The sequence below is a fragment of the Dendrobates tinctorius genome, unplaced genomic scaffold (assembly GCF_039654945.1).
Source record: "Dendrobates tinctorius isolate UK_male_01 unplaced genomic scaffold, ASM3965494v1 ptg000022l, whole genome shotgun sequence".
In the NCBI taxonomy this organism is placed as follows: Eukaryota; Metazoa; Chordata; class Amphibia; order Anura; family Dendrobatidae; genus Dendrobates; species Dendrobates tinctorius.
The window spans coordinates 22535883-22560586 of NW_027361690.1; the positions used below are offsets into that span (position 1 = coordinate 22535883).

Sequence of the window (24704 nt, forward strand, 5' to 3'; positions counted from 1 at the left end):
ACTAGGAGGTCTCCTTAAGGGAACCCGTCACCAGGTTGTGCCTATATAAACTAACTCCACCACCTTTAAGTCCTCTTGAAGAGCACTCCAGCAATCTATTAATGAGAGTGCAGCCCACTCGCAGATGTACGAAATGTCTTTTATAATCCTCCTACACGGTATTCTAATCGGCGCAGTCCGGTCCAATGGGTCTTGTTGATCTGTGCTTGATTGGTGCCTTGATTGATGTGGCTGAAGTCGTGTCATTCACAGAGTCTCTTGCGCATGTGCAACTCCTGTTCTCTACAAGAGTAGAACAGTCTCTGTGGATGACGAAGAAGACGTCAACCACATCAATCAGACAAAAAAAATGGAGACTGTGGGGATTGAGGAGTGCACAGACCAAAGACACTTGTTGGAGCTGACTGTGCCAAATAGGATACGGAATAGGAGGAATAAAATTAAAAAAAAAAAAGATTGTTTTAACATATGTAGGGTAGCTGGGCTCTTAGTAACAGGTGGTTAATAGTGCTGTTCAAGGAGACTTAAAGATGGTGGATTAGTTTAGTTTATATAAGGAAAATCTGGTAACAAGTTCTCTTTCAGATGAAACTTTTCCCCTTATACACCTTGAAGACCTCTCACGCAGCCAAACAACTCATACTTTGCATTAATGAGGGGCAAGAATCCTTAAAACAGCTGTATTCTAATGGAGATTCTGATCGAACTTTAAATTCTTAGACATGTGGAAGGCTCTTGAAAGAGGACCTCTGTCATTTGCTCAAAAAATTGCGTTAAATGCCTGTAAAATTCCCTGAGCTCCTCCGATTCTGCTGCCCCTTTCCGTTTTGTGCTACATCACTCCATTGCACATATATTTACATGTGTTGTGTTTGGAGTGAAGTATGTGAAATTTCTGCTTTCAGACAAACTGGGCATTTATTCAGAGTCTTCTTTTGGAGCTTTCTAGCCTCCCTCCCAGATGCTGCCCATCACAGCTCAGCAGCGTCCGAGACTGCTAGATTTGTCATTAAAACAAATCGAAAGTGGAAAAAAGAGCCGGGCTGAATAAACCGCGCTGACCAGAAAAAAACGCACCTTCGGCAGTCCATATAATAAAAAACTTCTTTAATAAGCCTACGCGTTTCGTAGCAAAACCAGCCACTTCATCAGGGCATCCTGTCATTGGCAGCGTTTTGGACGGAAGGGGTTCAAGCACATGCCCCAAGAAAAAATTTCTCATATTGTGCTCTAAAAGCAACAAAAGTAATTATCATTTCAATGGAATAATGCAGCGGAAAACAAAAAAAAAGCAGCAGACTCAAGGGAGCTCAGGGATTTTTACAAGGTACTTAATGCAATTTTTTAGCAAGTGACAGGTCCTCTTCAAAGGGTTCATAATGACTAATATGACTGCTACTGTCTTCTTCTGTGAAGAGGCTATTTCCATATCCCTTGCTATAAATACAACTGTTAATATACACAGGACAGTGTTTCTTTGTCAGTTTTCAATATGTAATAAGATGCACAAATTACAACTAGTAAAAGTCATTTTTTAGCAACATTGGAAATAGTCATTACCTCAGTGATTTCCACTTTACGACCCAGCTCATCACGCACTTCACCTAGAGAAATAAAACCATCAAGAGGCCGTAAGAATCAGCACACAATCCACAATACTTAAAAGATAAACGGTCAGTAGGATTTCACAACCCAAACTATTTATATGCTTATCAAAGACAAGTCCAGCAATACCTTTTTTATTGCCAGCCCTTTCCTCTGAGAAATCAGCGTTTGAATTCAGAGCCAAATGGATTTGTTAGATCTGATGCCTCTGTCACTCAAGCTCTATTCTCCGCCCAGCAGAGTCTCCGCGATCGTGCAATCAACCAGCGCTGGCTTCACTCTTCCCACAATCGGACAGAATTGACATCCAGAGGAAACGAGAGCTGCTGCTGCCCTCTCACTTCCTAAAGATTTTTAAGTATGTCCATAGGAGAGGAGATTGAAGCTAGTTCTGATTCGCCGTAGGGATTGAGTGATACAATGTCACGTGAGCCCTAGGAGAGCAAGTGCCAACAGCAATGGAACGGAGCCAGAGATGATTATGTGTGTTATTATTTTACTGGGGGAAAACATACTGTAGGTATTCAGAAAGGGTTGACCAAGTAGCGGACAACCCCATTAAGAGAAAAGTGAAAAGAAACTAAAAGTTAAAAATAACAAAACACCAGCAAACATACTTTGTATCGTCTTTAAAAAGCCAATTGTTCAAAATGTAAAGTTAACCCATTTGGTTAACAGTGTAAAGAAAAAAAAAAAAAAAGAGGAAAAATCTTTGCTACTAAAATAAATGGAAAAAAATTAACAAAAAGTAAATTACATCCCACGTATAAAAATGAGGAAAATAAAAAATAAAAGGAGTGCAGACTATTCAGATCCATTTTTGGATGACAGTTGCACATTAAACTCAATGGGTGCATAAAACAAACAAAACAGATGCCGTATAAACGTCATCCTTATGAGATTTGTTTGTAACTGATCCATTTCCATTATTAACACAGGAAACTGGTTTTGGCTTTTTATTTATTTATTTATTTTTTTAATTATTCATGTATAAGATGAATGTCATATGGGTGTCAAAAACGGACATATGGAGCATCTTATGGATGATAAGTCGTGGCTTTTTTTCTTGGATTTTTCTGCATGATTCTTTTTTTCCCCCATTCTAGAAATTGACACATAAGGAAAACTGAGAGAACCCCATAACAATCATTGGGCCCCTCTTCTTGTATTTACATCAGATATGCAATGGATCCATTTTGGATCTGAATTCCATCTGTCTGTTCCTGAAACAACTATCTGAATGGGGCTTATGACGTGTCAGATGTTTGTAAGGAGTAGGTCCAGCTTAGGTAATGTCTCAAATGTTCGCACATCTTCAAATTATAGTTACAGGGGTCCAGGAAGCAGAGATCTATAATATGCTAAAAGTAATAATATGGCGATGCCTCATTACCTAATAAAATGTATTGGGAACAAGTAGATCATGAGTATTCATTGGAAAAACAAAAATAACCCAAGACCAATTCTAGAGAAGAAATAGTTGGAAAACCTGCCCAACGTATGTGTCTAATTTATTGTACTCACCATACAGTTTTCCATTAATTGAGCATTTATTGAATGTCATGATGTTTTGCGTCAGTGTCCCCGTTTTGTCTGAGAAAATATATTCTATTTGCCCCAATTCTTCATTAAGAGTTGTAGTCCGGGCCTCGGCGGGGGTGCCTCTTTTCGAGTAGTACATTTTACGGTCCCAGTTGATAAAGTAACTGTGTCCCAGTCGAATAACTTCAACACTGTCAAAGGCACAATTGCAAATTAGCGAACACCAGCTAAGCTAGTATTGGCATTAAAAAATCAATGAAATGTAGATTAAAATAATAATGGCATAGGAAAAACATTTATATTAATATTGATGGGGTGATGTATATAGAAGCATGCTTTTCACAATGAGATCTATGGAAAAGCATGATGAATTATATTTTTAGCTACCCCATTATAAGTGATTTATCATTAAGTGCATCACTTCACAAGTGAAAACATTTTCTGTAACCCAAACGGTCAAATTTTTTGCATGACAATGAAATCATAATTGTGATGGTAAAGCCATTAGAGAGATTTTTCAGTATTGGAAAGCCCCATCCCCTCGGCTGCAGTTTGTTTTAAAGGGAACCTGTCACTAGTGAATCTGTCACCTAATCTGAGAACAGCGTGATGCTGAGTCAGAGACCCTGATTCCAGCAATGTATCACTTACTCGGATGCTTGCTGTAAGAAAAAGAAACAAAAACACCTCTTTAGCAGCAGGAAAATATCACTAGATGACTAGTAAGCCTGCTGCCTGGGAGACCAACCACACCCCCACCACTGATTGGCAGTTTTCTGTGTACACTCTGCATAGGCAGAAAGCTGCAAATCAGCGGTGATGGGAGGGCTCATACAGAGCTATACAGGTACATCTGCAGTAGATAAAACTTAAACGGCAGCAATAAACTAAGGTAAGTGATACATTGCTGAAATCAGAGTCTGTGCCCCTTCATTACACTGCTCTCGGGTGGGGGTAGCAAAAACCTGGTGACCTTTATAAAATAAAACAACTTTCCTAAACTTATTCTCCCTAGGCCTAGCATCAAGGCTCTGCCACTGCTTTCGGTGTCTGTTGTTATCTGCAGCACTGATGTCACAATACCACTGCAGCTAATCACCAAGTTCGAAGGCCTTGCCCAAGTTGAGCACTGCAGATAATAAAGACAGAGAGCAGAGGTGGGTCCAAGAAGGATCCGAGTAAAGGACACCGAGTGTTTTTTTTTTAACCCCTTCGCACCAGAGCCTGTTTATGCCTTCGTGACCGGGCCAATTTTTTTCAATTCTGACTACTGTCACTTTATGAGGTTCTAACTCTAGAACGCTTCAACGGATCCTACTGATTCTGACAATGTTTTCTCGTGACATATTGTAATTGATGATAGTGGTAAAATTTCTTAGGCTAGTTTCACACTTGCTTTTTTTTGCAGCGCGTTTTTCCCGCAAAAAAACGCATTGAAAAAACGCATACAAAAGCATACAACTGCTGCGTTTTTTTCAAGCATTTTTATGAGCATGCATGAAAAAAACGCAGTGTTTTTATGCGTTTGTATGCGTTTTTAGTGCGTTTTTACCGCGTTTGCGTTTTTTTCCAACATTTTTAGGTGGCCCCTCACACTACCCAAACCATGACTTTACTAACCCTAACCCTGACCCTAACCCTAACCCTAACCCTGACCCTAACCAAATCATACTTAACCCTAACCCAAACCCTAAACCCTAACTAACCCTAACCCTAACCCTGACCCTAACCCTTAACCAAACCATACTTAACCCTAATCCTGACCCTAACCCTGACCCTAATCCTTAACAAAACCATACTTAACCCTAACCCTGACCCTAACCCTAACCCTGACCCTAACCCTGACCCTAACCCTAACCCTGACCCTAACCCTTAACCAAACCATACTTAACCCTAATCCTGACCCTAACCCTGACCCTAATCCTTAACAAAACCATACTTAACCCTAACCCTGACCCTAACCCTAACCCTGACCCTAACCCTAACCCTAACCCTGACCCTAACCCTTAACAAAACCATACTTAACCCTAATCCTGACCCTAACCCTGACCCTAACCCTTAACCAAACCATACTTAACCCTAACCCTGACCCAAACCCCAACCCTAACCCTGACCCTGACCCTAACCCTAAACCCCCTTAACTAACCCTAACTCTAACCCAAACCCCTAAATTCCATGGTTAAAAAAAAAAAAACGCATATGCAAAAAAACGCATACATGAGCATGCCAGTGCGCACATATGCGCATCCATAGGCTATAATGGCCATTTTTAGCGCAAAACGTGCGCATATGTGCGCATGCGCTTTTTTGCAGGGCCAAAAAATGCAACATGCTGCGTCTGGAAAATACAAACGCACACCCCAAAAAAACGCAGCGCATGAAAATCGCATACATGCGCTTACAAGCGCGCAGGTATGCGCACCCATGTTAAATATAGGGGAAAAAACGCATGCGCACATATGCGTTTTTTTCCAGCGCTAAAAAACGCAAATGTGAAACCAGCCTTAGCTATGACTTGCGCTTATTTGTTAAAAAAAAATAAAAAATATCGAAATTTGGCGAAAACTTAGAACATTTTGCATTTTTCAAACTTTTAATTTTTATGCCCTTAAATCAGAGAATGATATCGCACAAAATAGTTAATAAATAACATTTTCCACATGTCTACTTTACATCTGCAAAATTTGGAAACAATTCTTTTTTGTTAGGAAGTTAAGGAGGTTAAAAATTGACCAGCAATTTCTCATTTTTACAACAAAATTTACACCACCATTTTTTTAGGGACCACCTCACATTTGAAGTGAGTTTGTGGGGTCAATATGACAGAAAATACCCAAAAGTGACACCATTCTAAAAACTGCACCTCTCAATGTACTCAAAACCACATTCAAGAAGTTTATTAACCCTTCAGGTGTTTCACATGAATGAATGGAATGTGGAAGGAAAAAATAAACTTAACTTTTTTCACAAACATTTTACTTCAGAACCATTTTTTTTTATTTTCACAAGTGTAAAAAGAGAAACTGAACCACAAAATTTTTTGTTCAATTTCTCCCGAATACGCCGATACCCCGTATGTGGGGCTAAACCACTGTTTGGGCACACAGCAGAGCTCAGAAAGGAAGGAGCGCCGTTTGACTTTTTCAATGCAGAATTGGCTGGAATTGAGACGCCATGTCGCATTTGCAGAGCCCCTGATGTACCTAAACAGTGGAAACCCCCCACAAGTGACCCCATTTTGGAAACTAGACCCCTTAAGGAACTTATCTAGATGTGTCGTGAGCACTTTAAACCCCCAAGTCCTTCACATAAGTTTATAACGTAGAGCTGTGAAAATAAAAAATAATTTTTTTTCCACAAAAATGATCTTTTAGCCCCCAATTATTTATTTTCACAAGGGTAACATGAGAAATTGGACCCTAAGAGTTGTTGTCCAATTTGTCCTGAGCACGCTGGTACCCCATATGTGGGAGAAAACTAATGTTTGTGCACACGGTGGGGCTCGGAAGGGAAGTAGTGACGTTCTGGAATGCAGACTTTGATGGAATGGTCTGCGGGCGTCATGCTGCATTTGCTGAGCCCCTAATGTACCTAAACAGTGGAAACCCCCAATTCTAATTCCAACCCTAACCCCAACACACCCCTAACCCTAACCACAAACCTAACACCAACACACCCATAACCCTAATCCCAACCCTAATCCTAGCTCTAGCCCTAACCCTAGCCATAATCCTAGCCTGCTTTTTTTTCTTGTGTGTGACAAGATCGCTGCCCTGCGATCTGACTCATAGTAACGCCACTTCTCCTCTGATCTCGCACTGACAAGAGATCAGAGGAGAAGCAGCGTTACTATGTGACAAGATCGCTGCCTGGCACATAGTAACACCACTTCTCCTCTGATGTCACACTGACAGATGATCAGAGGAGAAGCAGCGTTACTGTGTGACAAGATCGCTGCCTGGCACATCAAGTCACACAGCGATCTAGTCACACAGTAATGCTGCTTCTCCTCTGATCATCTGTCAGTGTAAGATCAGAGAAGTCACGTTACAATGAGTGAGATCGCCGGCAAACAAGCAGCTTTACCAGCGAGCTCTCTCATTGGTTGCTGTGACGCTGTCGTCATGAGGACCTGAACCAATCAGGTCTCGATGACGTCGGGGGTTCCAGCATGCATTGTGCACCGGGATCCCAGCGTTAAAAGGTATGTGGGGGTCCCGGGGGGTACAAAACCGTCGACAGTAGATAAACGTCGGCGCTGCACAAAGCCCAGTAATCGCCGATGTTTACCTACAGTTGGCGGTCGGGAAACAGTTAAACAAACTGCAGCAGAGGGACAGGGGATTTCTGAAATCGGAAAAAAACCCTTTTACAATAAAATCACCAATAAGAGCAGTGAATAACAATGGTTATACTCTGACAATGTCCCTTGTCAAGCACTAAAATTGATGGGGAGGAAGCAGACTTCATGGATAATCATGACGATCTGAGCGACTGTCGAGTGCCAAATTATGATGGCTAGACTACTGATTCAAACATCTCCAAATTGACATGTCTTGGAAGGTGTTCCTTGAATGTAGTGGTTAGTAGCTACTAAACATGATCCAAGGAGGGTCATCAAGTGTAAGAATGACAAGGTCCATTATTGTTTGTGGCAAGAATAGTTTAGCTTGTCTCACGCAAACCCAAGAACTTCTGTAGCACAAATTGCAAAAATGTTAGGGCTGGCCATGAGAAAAAGGTGTCAGAACACGTAGTGCATCATAGCTTGCTGTGTACGGAGGTCCATGGGTATCACCTACCTAAAGCATTGCTATAGACAAAGGACACCTCTTTTTAATGGAAACAATATTTCCTGAGGACAGTGACCTCTTCCCGCAGAATAATACACCCTCCTACAGTGTGTCAAGAGTGGGAGAAGAGGGTTGTATTGACAATGCAACACAATGGGCAGCACTTTGAACACATTTTATAAGTGGTCATAAACTTGTAAATATTTCATGAAAGAATAAAGTTACGTTAAAACCAAGCACACCATTGTTTTTCTTGTGAAATTCTCAATAAGTTGGATGTGTCGCATGACCCTCTTCCCATTGAAAAAAATAAAGTTGGATCCAAAATGGCCGCCATGGTCACCACCCATCTTGAAAAGTTTCCCCCCTCCCATATACTAATGTGCCACAAACAGGAAGTTGATATCACCAACCATTCCCATTTTATTTAGGTGCATCCATATAAATGCCTACCCTGTACATACATAGATTACACAGTATATTATGAATGTATTTACACTGTTGACCATTTATAGGCATGTACTTAATCAACCGGCCAATAATAAAAATAATTAACCACTCCAAACTGTGAACAAGGAAGATCAAATTTGTCCACTTTTTTTTTTTTTTTTTTTTTAAACAATTCCATGGGAGTAAAGAATATCTGAAAATTTCCAAAAATATATTCAAAAAGGTGCACTAACAAAAATTAGGTAGTTTAAAAATTAAAAAAAAATTCCGTAAGATACTAATGCAAGAATCTCCAACACCAGATAAAATTCTATTGACAGATTAGTTAAGTTTTTAAGACAAGACATGACATATTACGTCTGGTGCTACAGGAAATCAATAAGCAAGTTTCTGCTGTGAAATCTGAGAGTAGCATGATATAGGGGCTGGGAGCCTGATTCCAGTGATGCATCATTCACAGGGACGCTTGGTGCAGTTTAGATAAAATCCCTGTTTTCTCTACTGTAGGTATAGCAGTGCTATAAATGCTGAGCTATGTATCACCCCGATCACACCCTTGATTGGCAGCTTGCTGTGTCCACTGCACATTGTCAGCAAGCTGCCAATCAGTGGTGGGTGCAGGGTTACACAAATTAGCTGGACTGATTGGCATGTGACACCTAGTCCTGCAGTGATAATCTCCTGCTTATAAAACACTGATTGTATTGAAACTACAGAAAGCTGCTGAGTAAGTGCCACATTCCTGGAATCAGGCTCTCTTGTCCCTACATCATGCTGCTCTCAAATTAAATTGCAAAAACCTGCTGCCAGATTCCCTTTAACTGAATATATCACTCCATAATATCAGAAATATATTAGATCAACAATCAGTCATGGTGGAAGCAGTCTTCTAAAACAGTCACAAAACCATCACCCATAAAATTAAAACTTATTTAATATCTTGTATATTAGAAATATACAGATTGTAACATGGAAAGATCTTCTTAAAGGAGTCAAACGAGTGCAAGCGGCTGGGATGTATCCAGGCACAAAGTATGCAGGATAAGCAGTATACAAATGACAAGTGTATAAATAGCAGTACATTGAGAAACCAGTGCATTAGTAACAGCAGCATCAACCAACCACAGTGGGTCCGATAGCAGTCACTATTCTAAAATAATCCTGCAACTAATCCATCGATACAAAAACGTTCTTCATTAGCTTGTACATAGAAGGTTCTTGTCCAACATGCAGTAACCCACCATCGAGCCGCCCCTACATCCAGGACAATTATCGGTATGAACCTATGTGTACAGCCTAACGAGGAACGTTTACAGGTGCTTCTCACTAAATTAGCATATCAAAAAGTTAATTTATTTCAGTTTTTCAATACAAAAAGTGAATGTCATATTATATAGAGTCATTACAAACATTGTGATCTATTTCAAGTGTTTATTTCTGTTAATGTTGATGATTATGGCTTACTGCCAATGAAAACCCAAAAGTCATTGTAAAATCCGAAACGTTGGCCTACTGAAATGTATGTTCAGTAAATGCACTCAATACTTGGTCGGGGCTCCTTTTGCATCAATTACTGGATCAATGCAGCGTAGCATGGATGTGATTAGCCTGTGGCACTGCTGAGGTGCTATGGAAGCCCAGGTTGCTTTGATAGCAGCCTTCAGCTCATCTGCATTGTTGGTTCTGGTGTCTCTCATCTTCCTCTTGACAATACCCCATAGATTCTCCATGGGGTTAAGGTCAGGCGAGTTTGCTGGCCAATCAAGCACAGTGATACTGTTGTTTTTAAACCAGGTACTGGTACTTTTGGCAGTGTGGACAGGTGACCAGTCTTGCTGGAGAATGACATTTCCATCTCCAAAAAGCTTGTCGACAGGGAAGCATGAAGTGCTCTAAAATTTCCTGGTAGACGGCTGCGCTGACTTTGGTCTTGATAAAACACAGTGGACCTACACCAGCAGATGACATGGCTCCCCAAACCATCACTGATTGTGGAAACTTCACACTAGACCTCAAGCAGCTTGGATTGTGTGCCTCTCCACTCTTCCTCCAGACTCTGGGACCTTGATTTCCAAATGAAATGCAAAATTTACTTTCATCTGAAAATAATACTTTGGAGCATTGAGCAACAGTCCAGTTCTTTTTCTCCTTGGCCCAGGTAAGATGCTGCTGACGTTGTCTATTGGTCATGAATGGCTTGACACAAGGAATGTGACACTTGTAGCCCATGTGCTGGATACGTCTGTGTGTGGTGGCTCTTGAAGCAATGACTCCAGTAGCAGTCCACTCCTTCTGACTCTCCCCCAAATTTCTAAATGGCCTTTTCTTAATACTCCTTTCAAGGCTGCTGTTATGCTTGTGCACCTTTTTCTACCACACTTATTCCTTCCACTCAACTTTCCATTAATATGCTTGGATACAGCACTCTGAACAGCCAGCTTCTTTAGCAATGACCTTTTATGGCTTACCATCCTTGTGGAGTGTGTCAATGACTGCCTTCTGGACATCTGTCAAGTCAGCAGTCTTCCCCATGATTGTGGAGCCTACTGAAACAGACTGAGGGACCTTTTTAAACACTTAGGAAGCCTTTACAGGTGTTTTTTATTTATTCTAATTTACTGAGATAATGACTTTTGGGTTTTCAACATTAACAGAACTAAACTCTTAAAATAAATCACTCTGCTTGTAATGACTCTATATAATATATGAGTTTCACTTTTTGTATTGAAGAACTGAAATTCACTTTTTGATGACATTCTAATTTACTGAGAAGCACTTGTAGAATTCAATTAATCCACAATGTAGTTTTCTCTGTGGAGGACGACGTAGCCCTCCTTGTCTCTAAGTTTTGAAAACTATGCAATAAAGGCCACAGAGTTCATGCAGCGCTAAACATTCAGAATTATTTCAGTTATATATCTACAGCTATTTTCCATATTTGTGCTTTATGAGTTGAAGGTATCACCAGTCTATTGGCCAGTAAGTTCTACTGGTGCGATGGTAGTCCTGTTGAAACAGCAAGTGCACTTTTTGTATAGTATTTTGATCTATTAGTATATATTTTATATATATATTCTTTATTTAGAAAATTTCAAAAATATAACAGGAAAGGAAAATTCCATTTTCCAGAAATAGTAAAAGAAAGAATGAGATTAAAAAAACCAAACATTCTTAATAAACCCCAACGATAACACCACAAGGCTGTGGATTTGCGAACCAAAAGGGTTGTAAGAAGAGTTTAAAAAACAAGGGGCAGTGGTGGGGAGGGACACGGGAAGGAAAGGGGGAGGGTAAGGAGTCAGAGTCAGAAAATCCTGCTTAAAATATAGAGGTTAACTAAGCGATTTGGGAAATCAAGGTCAAATCAAGGCATGAACATTACAGAACAAGCTACATGTAAAGGAAAAAAAAATGAATAACAAAAGAAATTTGTAGAGGGACAGAAATTAAAGATTACCGGTTGTGCTTATTTGGTGATCCTCTGAGGCGTTCAACCAGGCTATCCATGCGTTTAGAGTCTTTAAGTTTTTAGATCTTGAAAGTCTAATTTTCTCGTAAATACCAATTTGGTTGGATTCTTTTATCCATTCTTTTTAGGTAGGGGTCTCTACATCTTTCCAGTGTCTTGCGACAGTTATTTTAGCTGCGTTGAACATGTGAGGTATCAGTAAGCCTTTTTTAAAGTGTAAATTTGAAGGATCCAGATTAAATAGAATGAAATTTGACGTTAATGGGATGTCTACGTTTAAGGGTTTCTTTATATGCTCTGTATCTCTCTCCCAGAAACTTTTTAATTTTTATTTTTAAATTTTTTTATTAATATATTTTAACTACCGTATATTAACAAAGTGATACTTTTATATCTATTTTTTTGTTCTCTGATGAGAGTATATAACACCAGTCATGATACATTTTTCTGAGTCTTCTGGAGTATTATACGGATCCCAAATATGCCAGCTTCATACCGTACCTCTGCGGATTTCAGATTTTCACAGAGAAACATTAAAGAGAATCTGTCACCCTATTTTTCGCCTATCAGCTGCCGACACCCACATCAAGGGCTTATCTACAGCATTCTGTAATGCTGTAGATAAGCCCCCGATGTAACCTGAAAGATAAGAAAAAGGAGTTAGATTATACTCACTAGGGGGCAGTCCGGTCTTGGTCCGATGGGTGTTACGGTTCGGCACCTCCCTTCTTCTAACTGTGACGTCCTCTTCTTTGCTGCCTGTTGTGGCTCCTGCACAGGCGCACTGCTCTACCCTGTTGAGGGCAGAACAGAATACTGCAGTGCGGAGGCGCTGGAAAAGGTCCTAGTGAGTATAATCTAACTCCTTTTTCTTATCTTTCAGGTTACATCGGGGGCTTATCTACAGCATTACAGAATGCTGTAGATAAGCCCCTGATGGCGGTGCCGGCAGCTGATAGGCAAAAAATAGGGTGACCGATTCCCTTTAAGAGGTATTTTATCACAGCTTCCAAGAGAAAACACATATTGTGGCATGTTGTATGAAAGCTAGCGTTAGCCCAGAGAAGCACTGCTACGAATTCTGTGGCAAATGGAGGTGCACAAAGCAACTACATTACCTGCAATACAGGGTCATTACAGCCGACCTGATTTACTATGAACCTCTATGCATTGTGCGCAATTTCGTAAACAATGCTGGACAGAAATGGGTTAACCGCACTGCTGCTAACCAACTGTAGATTTTAGGAGACTGAACAAGTTTCTATGCGGTTTATTTTCAAGGCATTTTGAAGTCATCCGACTTCTTCATTAGGACAAACTACCTGATGGAAGTCGGAAGACTTCGAAAAGCGTTGAGAATAAACCGCATAGAAACTTCTTCGGTCAAAAGGGAAGGAAGAGGGAGGACTAGCCACACCAAGTCCATGGGTCTATTTCTTGGCAGTACAGGGCCAGCATGTCAGGGGGTAGAGAGAGCTCGATTGTGGAGGAGCAGCCCACCGGGTGCTGGTACATGTGACGGGGAGACCCCCACTTATCCAGGGTCTAGAGGATGGTACCTTTAAGAAACTGGGAGCACCATATCCTACCATAGGCATGATTCAGAAGGTATGGGACACCATTAAAAGGATCAGAGGGGTGGATGAGCTGACTAGGTACTCACCGGTGTGGGACAATGAGCATCTGCCGAAACTTAATAAGCTGCGTCAAATGGGCAATTGGAAGGCGAAAGGAGTGAGATATGTGTGCAAGCTGCAGAGTGGAACGGATCTGAAGACTTTTGAAACATTGAGAGAGGAATTTGATTTGCCTTCAGTATGGCACTATATACTTCGACATGCTTGGAGGGCACAGTGTAGATTGGGAGCCATGACGGTTCAGGGCGACATTGTACTAGACTTTGTGTGTATGAAAGGAGGGACGAGGGGAGTTATATCCAGCATATATCATGATCTACTACACTCCTATCTGGGGGACAGTCACCTCACTGCAAAGAGTAAATGGGAAAGGGAGGTGGGTACCCTCACAACAGAACAATGGGAGGCTTTTCTTGAATATGTCCCGAAGATCTCTCTAAGCGAGCAGGCACGGCTCTCCCAATTATATGTAATACATAGAACATACAAAACACCGCTGGTCCTATTCAAGGCGGGCTTGAGGGGAGACTCTAGCTGCCCTAGATGTGGCACAGACCAGGCCGGACTGTTACATATGTTATGGTCGTGTCCGCGGCTGGGGGCATACTGGCTGGTCGTTATCAACAAAATTGAGAGAGCTTATGCATGTACGCTCGACAGGAATCCAGTGCTGTGTGTTTTGGGGGAGGTGGATGGGATACCTGTCTCAGAACATTACAAGGTGGCAATAGCGAGGTTGCTGTATGTGGCACGCAAACTAATAGCACGAAAATGGAAGGATTCGGAACCCCCCACTAGGAGGGAATTTATTGCTCAGACACGTACGGTAATGCATTTAGAGGAAAGCATTTACAGGCGAAGGCATGGTGAAGGAACTTTCGAAAAAATATGGTCCGCCTGGATGGCGGTGATATGATTGCTAAGACTCTCAATTATACCTGGCATAAGGAGTATTGGGGGATGGGGGAGGGGGGGATGGCTTTGATTGTATTATTACAAGATATGTGAATTGTTACATGTATATTGATATCCACTGTTTATTGTTTAAAATCTTTTGAAACCTAAATAAAAATAACTGGTTTAAAAAAAAAAAAGAAACTTCTTCGGTCGCCTAGAATCTTCAATTGGTTATCAGCAGCAGCACGGTTAACCCATTTCTGTCCAGTATTAATTTGCATTGGTTTTCACCTGTGGCTCTGCAGCAGCTGACATTTTGAGCTACTTTAGTTGTTGTGTACCACACAACCTCATCAGGTGAGCAAATCCTAGATTGTCATTCATCGCCGGATAAGACACTATTGCACTTTTATCCTTTTCCAGCTTCCTTTATTTAACTATGCAATTTGGTAATGTCAGCGTTTTGTTGGTCTCTAACAGATGCTTGAATGGGCAGCCATTAAATGGGGCATAGGGGCTGTCATCACCCTTGGCGATCTCTATTGCCTGCGGATGTGGTAATAACATCTCGAAAAAGGAACGTTATACACAGTCAATGAAGTCAGAATTAAATCTGACATTAACTATAATACAACCTAAGAGATAGGAAACAATTTACTTTCTTTGATTAGCATATTTATACAGAGGATGAGAAGATGTCTTGTTTTTTTTTTGTTTTCTTTCTATTGTCTGATTTTTCTCCATGTAAGATACAAAATTGTATTCTATAGCGAAATGGCAACTATGGTAAAAACGAAGAATATTGCTGTAGTTAGCGTCCTATACAGCCATCGTGTCTCTCCCCTTTTCTGGCCCAGTATAAAGGTTATAGAGATAATCTCACATCTAAATATAAAGAGATGTAAACCTTGTAGCATTTTTCCACATCTTATTGCTGCAAGCTAGTACTCAGTGACGGAGCCAAAAGTTAAAAGTGTTTTGGAGATACCGCGAGTGTAAAATAATACAGCCAATTAACGATAAAAGCCGGTAAAACGTAGCTGGACGAAGATGATAAAAAAAGAAGAGAAAACAAGAAAGTGTTGTGTCTTGGAAGTGAGTGAGGATTCTCTTGTTGGACAATAGCGCATTGACCCACCCATCTCAGATGTTGGGAAAAAAAATGGATGGTATAAGAGAAAAATACCATGTGTAGACATGAGATGCTGCGCTAAAGACCCTGCAACACGCTGAAAAGGCTGGAAACTGTGCTCAAAATGAATTTAGCTCAAGATTCTAGTCTGTGACATGAAAGTATTCCACTTGGCCTTGTAAAAAAAACATTTTATACACAAAAGAAGTCTGTTTATCATAAGATGCTACAAATTATGTGCATGCTAAAAAGGAGGCTCCTGCTGGGAAAGTGAGCAGAACGAGACTGGGGCGCGCGGAGATACATGCCCCTTCCTTCATGACACCTTAAACATGGAGGATACAAGTAATAGAAGAAATTAGGACTTATTTCTAGCTCGCACAAGTTGCTTTTACAGCTGTGTATTACAGAATGCTGACAAATTAGAGCAATGTGTCCAGAAGAGGGGAAAAGAGAAAATATTTTACATAGTTTGCGCTACTACCCAGAAATGTAATCCTATTAGTAGCAGTCCAAGGTGACCATCTTAGGTATAAAGAAGGATGTTTTTGGAAGAAGGAATACAGACTATATTAAAATGTTTAAAAGCACATTAAGAAAGCATCTTAAAGCCAAGGTTTATCCTGTCCGAGTCACACACGGGCGTTTGCCGGCTCGCCAGTAAAGTGGTGGCATGTTCTACAAGTGACGCAGAGACGGCACTATCATTATCCATTTCTTTTTTGCACTGTCATAACTCACCAAGTTAAAGGGAAACCGTCAGCAGGTTTTTAGACCATTAACGAACGTCATGTATGGAAAGCATCTGAAATGTTGTTCACCTCCATGGCTCCGAATTATAAGTCCATATCTCCGATTTCTAGAACTCAATCAGCGAACGTTTAAGCAAATGAGCTCCCAAGTACAGGATGCTTGGCCAGTATTTACATCTCACTAGACTCTCTCCCTCTTTATCCCCCCGCCGTCGGCCTCCTGTCAGTGACTGCCAGGTCACTCTCTTCTGTGACCCTCTTCCCTGCCAGAGATGTAGTATAGCCACAGTCACAGTCGGAGGCAGCGTATGCCCAGATTCATAGTCAGGCTCTCGCCACATCCTCAGGACATTGCTGCCATATAAACTATAGTTCTAAAAATTGAGGTATTTAGAGCACAAATTGATATTTGGCTGAGCATCCTCCTATCTACACCTTAGATTAATTAGTGAGAGACCCTATCTGTGCTTCAAATTTGTGGGCTTTAGCCTGGGAGAGGTATATCTGACAGAGTTAGAGTCCCATCCAAGAAAGGTTGCTTTGTTGTGACTGGTGGGCCCACGTGAATTGGCTAATTTCTCTGCCAAGTATCTCAAGTACCTAAATCTTTGTGGAAGTAATGCAGATGACAATTCCTAACTGCCAAGTTTGCATATAGCTTAGCACACACTGTATGCTGCTGCACTCTTAGCTTTATACATGTTACATCCACTGCAGCTTGTAGTTGCTCACATTTGTGTCATTTTGTTAGGAGGTGCTGGTCAGATTTGTTTTATATATATAAATAGATATGCAGGCATTAAATGTGGTTGTAAAGCCCTTTCAAGGGGTTGTCCTGACTACAAAGAAAATTGACCGAGGGCCAGTTTTTGTTTTTTTTTGTCTCCAAAGCAGGTGGCTCTGATCTGTGCCAGCACCAGAAGTAATACAGTTACCTTCCCTCATTCAGACAACCCCCGCAGCCTGAAATTGTCTGCAATGGTCATGTGACTCGAACAATGTGTCATCACAGAAATATCCAGTGATCTGCTGTTCAAGTCAATTGACAGCTGCAGCCAATCACCGGCCGCAGTGGTCTTATGAATGTCTTTATTTCCAATGAGGGAGCAGACCAATGGCATGTGATGGAATTTTTGGGTGTGACAGAAGGTGAGTGATTATGGGAGATTATAATATTATAAGAAAATCAAAGGCCCTGTTAGCAATGTATTTAGCTTTACGATATTAAATTCTTATTTATTTACGAAACAAAAACCAAAATATTGTCTATGCTATGTGTAATCTACAAAATAAATGATAGGCTTTTCTGGGGGTCGGTCGTATTAACCACAAAGATCTTAATCACATATGATGTTTCAAGTGTTAGAATGATGAGTAGAGACAAAAAGAGGATTAACTGCCAAGTAACCTGGGATCATGCAACAAGGGCGCTGCCATCATCCAATGTACTAGGAGGTAATAAAAGCTTCAAAATGGTCCTATCAAGTATGAAAATTACGGTACAACCTATAACCTTTACTAATGCATTGCCTACTTATACTGAAATAATCAAAAAATTATTCATTAACATAAATATCATACAAAGTGAAAAGAGCAAGAAATAAACCACAAATTGATCTCTTTACATGTTACGGTTCTAAATGTTTAATTACACATTGGTTTAGAGTCACTCGCAACCATTGCAGTGTGAGTGTACCCACAGATACACACTGACACAAGCATACTATACACATGACTAAGTGCATATCTAGAAAACTATTCTACAGAAAGGCATTTATAAGGAAAATGTGCACACAATTATGGGAAAAAAATCTAAAAACAAAGAACAGGATAATGGGTGAATCGTACGGTGGGACAAAGTTACATGAGGTATGCCAAGCCTGGGTGTTCAGGTGCAGGAGTGACAATGCTGCCCCCACTGCTTACCTGCTGGCTGTTGAATGAAGCAGGAAGGAAACAAAATCATTGACACAATTTCAATGAAAATGGTTATTTCTAACAAAGAAAACTAAGACAGCTAGTTTTAATATGAAAGCTTCATCTCAATATAGGTGAGGGAGGTCTGATTTAGAGAAGGTTACAGAAAAGACAACACTATGGAGAGAAACTAAAATTGATGTAAATACAGTATGGCGTGAAGTGCTGCTTCTTGAATCTCTGCAGGCAGCCAAGAGTTTTTTTCAAGCCGAGATTTGGTATTTTAATAAAGACACAAACTCTCTAAATTGAGCTACAACTATCAATAAGAATTACAGAACAAACATACAGATAATAGATGTCTCTGTATTTCATTCCCCTTACCTTACGTAGAGAGATATCGGCACTACCGTATTCAGTATGATAATGTAAGACCAGAAAGTAAGGAATCCTGAGAACACAGCACTGTCCACCAGCTCATCCCAGTGTAGGTAGACTCGAAAACGGCTGCCAACATGATGCTCCCAAATGGAGTTTCCAAAAGCTAGAATGATTCCCATGCAGACCAGGAAGCCAAATATCTGGAAAACAGACATCAGGATTATTGTACAGCTTCACCAATACAATCGTTCAAACATTAGATGTACGGTATGGAAGCAAGGGAAAGAAAGAAGGAAATATTTAAAGGTGGGTGCTCAGCTAACTTTTTTTTCCAATCTTAAAATTAATATAATAAAGTAGGACTTGTCAATCCCCTAAGAATCCTTTTCTAAACGCTGTCCAGGTTCTCTGTCAGTCTCTGTAAAACCAGTTCCGGCAGGCCCATAGCAGCCAATCACTGTCAACAGCGGTGATGCGTTAATCACTGCTGCAGCCAGTGTTTGACAAGCAGCAGTCACAAGTTGTTTTAACCAGACAAGATGTACTTGTGTGTACTCCCTGTTCAGTTCAGACAGACAGGTGACAACATCAGCCAATCGTTGGCCTCAGCAGTGGACGTTTGGGCACTGCTACAGAAAATAATTGACTTTAAGGCTATGTGCACACGTTGCAGATTCAGCTGCGGGTTTTTCAGCGCGGATCCGCAGGTAAAACCGCAGGTAAAGTGACCTGCGGTTTGGCCAGCGGTTTCACACCTCTACTATGTTAAAGGTGTGAAACCGCTGCGGAGCCGCCCAAACAATTGACATGCTGCGGTTTGTAAACCGCTGCAAAACCGCGCGGAATAAACCGCAGCGTGAGCACAGCAGTTTTGAAAAGCCATAGGGTTACATGGTACTGTACCATGTCAGCGTAACTGCTGCGTTTCCGCAGGGCCAAAACCGCTGCGGAAACACAGAATCCGCAACGTGTGCACACAGCCTAAAGGTTATATGCCTACCTTCCTGAAACAGAAGAGACTGGCAGGGATCCCAGGACGCTTTGGAAGAAGAATGGTGCAGGATCAGTATTTTGTGCATACTTTTTCTTTTTAATTAGGGTTGAGCAACCCCCTTAAAAAGGGTTCAGTAAAGAGTTGTTTTTTTAAATAAAATAATCATAACACAAAAAAGTGGCACAATATGAAATTAGATGAGAGGGGAGCTCAACAGCAGAAAATATTATTTTACTGAAAAAAAAGTACATTTTGCAAAAAAAATTCCAGCAAGTGTGGTTGCCAAAATGAATAGAAAGTGAAGAACAGGGAATTTTGACACTGGTTCGACTGATTGGAATTGTGGTGCAAGTTCCAGCAATCAGACATTTATTACCCATCCGGTAGATGGGTGATAACCAGAGTTGGTTCAAATTGATCTGCAGGACCCAATTCATTGGCCATGTCAATAATCTAAGGCCACTGGACGGGAACCCTGAGAACCTCCTCCTACCTCTCGGCATCTGGGAGTCTACTTTTGAGGGCTCACTTCCAATGACCATAGATTATTAATGTGGCCATTTATCCTGCAAATGCATTAGCACCAACTCTAGTGATGCCTATCTTTCATGGATAAATCAATTAAAACAAGCCAGGAAATACAATAAAAAGGAAAATTATATAAGGCCAGATTAGAAATCTTTTCTGCTGCTGAGCTTCTTTGTTTCTCATAAACAGACTCAAAAGGATGGAACCAGAATAATTGTCGTGATATGCTATACATTTACTGGTTTCAAAATACCGCACACATGCATTAGACAAAACCGGTTTATCCCAAGTCCCAACTTACCCATAAAACTAAAGTGTTCATCAGTCGATCAATGCTGGTTCTTTTAAACTTTGTTTTCCCACTGTTTTGCATTAATTTAGTATCTGGTCCTGTGAAAACAAGTCATTGTGGAGTAGTTCTGAGAGTTACATACAAGCATCAAATAGGGAAAAAGTAACAAATAAGAGTAGGGATAGTTTGATGAATGACTTGATAAATGAACATTTGGAAGGGTTTACAAATGAACAGGATACCTGCGAAGACGACCATCCCAAAGCACCATTCAGTATTTCTTAGGACACATCCTCTCAAAAGCATCTTGCTATTATTCAGAGAATGCTTGCAATCTTTCCAGATTAACGTTCCATTAAATTTGTCAAGCTTGTTGTTTGGGGGCTCAGATAAGATCTCCCCTGTAGAAAAATGCAAATAAATATTTCCTTGTTTTGCTGTGAATCAAGAGTGCATGTAACCATCATGAATTTATATGCTGCTCGCATACCTACACTAAGCATTGTATTCCCCTTCATCTAAAACAAGTTTTGATATTTTATATCTTGAAATCTATGGGTACCTTAATCATGCATGAAAAAAAAATAATAGTAAAAGGTAACATTCAACTTTAAAAAAAAAAAAGGTAAAAAAAACAACAGGAAATATTAGAAACCGACAAAAGAAACTATATTTAAACTCGTCTTTTCCCCGGCGATCCAGCAGTCCTCCTGATCTTCATGTACCAATATATGCCTGGTGCAACGCTCCCAGTCTTTACTGCTGACATCAACGCTCAGGGATAGGAACCATCTTTTTATTTTTACCTTTGTAGCTAGATTTAATTTTTTAATTTGTATTTTTTTTTTAAGTTCGATAACCCCTTTAAGTAAGTATCCTGGGTTTATGTGCTAAAAAATGCAAACATTTAGATCATGTTAAATGTCTATTCACATCGTGTTGTGTTCTGACATATGATACTGAATAAGCATAGGGCGCCAACAGCCATCCATATACTCATGTACTTAGAAAAAAAAAAATCAACTTTTTCCCCCAAAATTTGAAGGGAAAATGAGGGTGCGTCTAATAATGGGAATATACCTTACCGGCTGTGGTGGAGCAGGGTCCCAGGGTCGCTGCTGGAGGAGGCAAGAGTGGAGCGTTGCTGCAGGCTGGGATGAGGGGGTGTTTGGATGTGTGACGCTGCGGGTGTTCGCTGGTACTGGGGCCGGGAGCCCCCTGCACTTCCATGGTTTACTATGCGGTGGACACCGGGAAAATGTCTGCCGGGGGCTGCATATGTGCAGTTGGAGATCTCAGCGCCAAGATCTCCATCTGCAGGCTTTCACAAAATGTCGGTGGCGCCCCTGCTCCACCGAACACCCACAGTCCCACATCCGAACACCCTTTTCTCCCAGTCTGGGGTCTACAGCATCAACCCACTCCTGCCTCTGCCAGCAGCAACCCTCAGACCCCGCTCCACCGCAGCCACCACCCACGGTAAGCAATAAGCTGCATGGATTATAAGAAGCACCACCATTTTATTAAAAAAAGATTTTTTTTCCGATTTTTCTCCTCAAAATTTGGGGTGCGTCTTATAATCTGGTGCATCTTATAAACCGCAAAATACAGTACATATTTGATAATGTCTCATTAACGTATAATACGGAATATGCTTTGTCACAGACCTGAAAAAGGAGGTATGCCAACATATGTGTCCTGATGGATGCTAAACTACCACTTTTATGATATACAGTACTGTGCAAATGTTTTAGGCAGATATGAAAAATAATACAGCAAAGTAAGAATGTCTTCAAAAATAGAAGTGTTACATTTATTTTTTATCAATAACCAAAATGCAAAGTGAATGAACAAAATAGAAATCTAAATCAAATTATTACTTGGTGTGATCACCCTTTGCCTTCAAAGCATAGATTCTTGTAGGGATGCTTGCACCGTTTTTAAACGAACTCGACAGGGAGGTTTTTCCAAACATCTTGGAGTTCTAACTACATATCTTCTGTTTATGTAGGCTTGCGCGAATTCTTCATGTAATTCCAAATAGACGCTATGTTTTTGAGATCAGGGGGCCATATCATCACTTCCAGGACTCTTTATTTTTCTTTTTGCTGAAGATATTATTGACATTGGCTGTATGTTTTGGGTCATTATTCTGCTGCAGAATAAATTTGGAGCCAATCAGACCCCTCCCTTATGCATGATGGCTACGAATCTGCCTGTATTTCTCAGCATTGAGGGCATCAGTAATCCAGACCAAATGCCCAACTCCATTTCCTGACATGCAGCCCGAAACTTGCAAGGAACCTTCTCCATGTTTTACGGCTGCCTGCAGACACCCATTATTGTACTTTTAACCAGTCGTAGGGCAAACAAGCTGCCTTCTGTTACAGCCAAATAATTCACATTTTTACTCAACAATCCAGAGGATCTGCTGCTTCTTAGTTTTGAGCCGACGGCACTGGGACATGTTCCAATTTTGAAGGGAATCAAGCATGACGTGTCTCATCTGCTGCATTAAGTTTCCTTTGCCAACCACTGCATCTATAGTCCTCTACATTGCCCACCTTTGTTCCTCAAAGCTGAGAAATACAAACAGATATTATCCATCATGCAATCCCATTAGGGCTGCATATGATTGGGCTCCAAATTTATTCTGTAGAACAATGACCCGAATCATACAGACAATGTAATTAAGAGCTTTCTGCAGCCCAAAGATATAGGTCTCCTGTAACTGCTAATATGGCTCTCACAGAGCCCTGATCTCAATACTGAAACTGTGTGGGACATCATGGAGATGGTTGGAACAAATTCCCTGCAGATTGCCTTCAAAATCTTTGTGTAAGTGTACCTGTTTTGAACGCAAAAGGGAGGTCATACCGAATATTGATTTGATTTAGATTTCTATTTTGTTCATTTGCTTTGCATTTTGTTAACTGATAAAAATAAAGCAAGGATGCGGAAAAGAAGATGTCAGCTACACTTGCTGTGGGCATGAAACCAATGTGCAGTGCCAGTGATTAACAGAGGTCCCAGATTAGTCAAATGATTGCAGACAGGGTGTCATGTCGGACGCTGTTCACACCACAGCGTCCGGCAGGCAGAGGTAGTTCCACCTCCAGCCACTATAGCCTCAGTGGCGCCGGCTTGATCTTCAGGCTCTCGGGGGTTAATCCTGCTGGAGACCAGGTTGGAAGGTTAGTCACGCCCACGGTCTTTAAATAGTCATACTGGCATATGGGCGTCGCCGATTATAGCTTGTGTTTCATACCAAGTGGTTCAGGTCTGGAGTGGAGGTGTTCAAAAGAGAGAGATTCATATCTGGTGTCGTATGATCCGTCGTTATCCTTTCTCCTTCCCATATTTGTGTTTAGTTGTGCCCTGTTCACATTACTGTTTATTCCTGTGTGTGTGCGGCGCAGTGCAGTTTAAGTTCTCCCTGTCTGTCATTATTTGTGTGGGAGCTTTGGTGGTGTGACTCCTCACTGGGTGGAGGGTGGAGGGTTAAGTGCAGGGCTGAGCAGGAGATAAGGAAAGGTCGGAGGCTCAGGCATTTGCACCTTCAGCAAAAACCCTGGGTTGAGGGTCAGACAGGGTTTCCCCTAGTAAAAGGGACACCACAGGGGCCCCGGGTATTTCAGCCTTAGTTGAACTAAGCCCCCGTGACATTATAATAGGCCCACATTTTTTCAGGAGTCCATGGATCCATTAGATTCCATAACCCGCCAGTTGGCGGCGCTGTCCTTACAGGTCTCCGAGTTGAAAGGGGCAGTTCAGCAGCAGGGCCTGGTAGTAGCGAAGGTGCAAACGGCATCTGCAGGTATCGGTGCAGAGCCGAAGTTTCCGCTGCCAGAACGATTTTCAGGCGATCGCAGCAAATTTGTCGTATTTCGGGAGGCCTGCAAATTATACTTCCGCATGCGGCCAATATCCTCAGGTAATGAGGCCCAGCGAGTAGGGCTGGTGTTGTCATTACTGAGTGGTGACCCCCAAGCATGGGCATTTTCCTTACCAGCTGACTCTGCTACATTTCATTCGGTCGATAATGTTTTTTCTGCCCTCGGGCTCATTTACGATGACCCTGACCGACTGGCTCTAGCGGAATCTAAAATCCGCGCCCTCCGCCAGGGGGAGCGCTTGGCAGAAGACTATTGTTCGGAATTTCGCCGCTGGGCTGTAGACACACAGTGGAATGACCCAGCACTGCGGAGCCAGTTTATTCATGGGGTATCAGGGAGGGTGAAACAAGCCCTCCTGATGTATGAGACTCCGGCATCATTGGAGTCTGCCATGAGTTTGGTGATACGTATTGATCGCC

The 24704-nt window shown here is 41.3% G+C and overlaps 1 protein-coding gene across 3 annotated transcripts in view; it reads right to left on the reverse strand.

The window, feature by feature from the left end:
• The window catches only part of ATP8B4 (ATPase phospholipid transporting 8B4 (putative)), a 355883-nt gene that overhangs the window by 87827 nt on the left and 243352 nt on the right, over positions 1–24704 (reverse strand). For all 3 annotated transcript variants that reach the window (XM_073568472.1, XM_073568473.1, XM_073568474.1), the window contains 5 exons: positions 20632–20790; positions 20399–20487; positions 18579–18775; positions 3130–3338; positions 1561–1604 (listed from right to left, as the gene is read on the reverse strand). In XM_073568472.1, coding sequence (XP_073424573.1) covers positions 1561–1604; positions 3130–3338; positions 18579–18775; positions 20399–20487; positions 20632–20790 — 698 coding nt within the window. The remainder of the gene's footprint in view (positions 1–1560; positions 1605–3129; positions 3339–18578; positions 18776–20398; positions 20488–20631; positions 20791–24704) is intronic.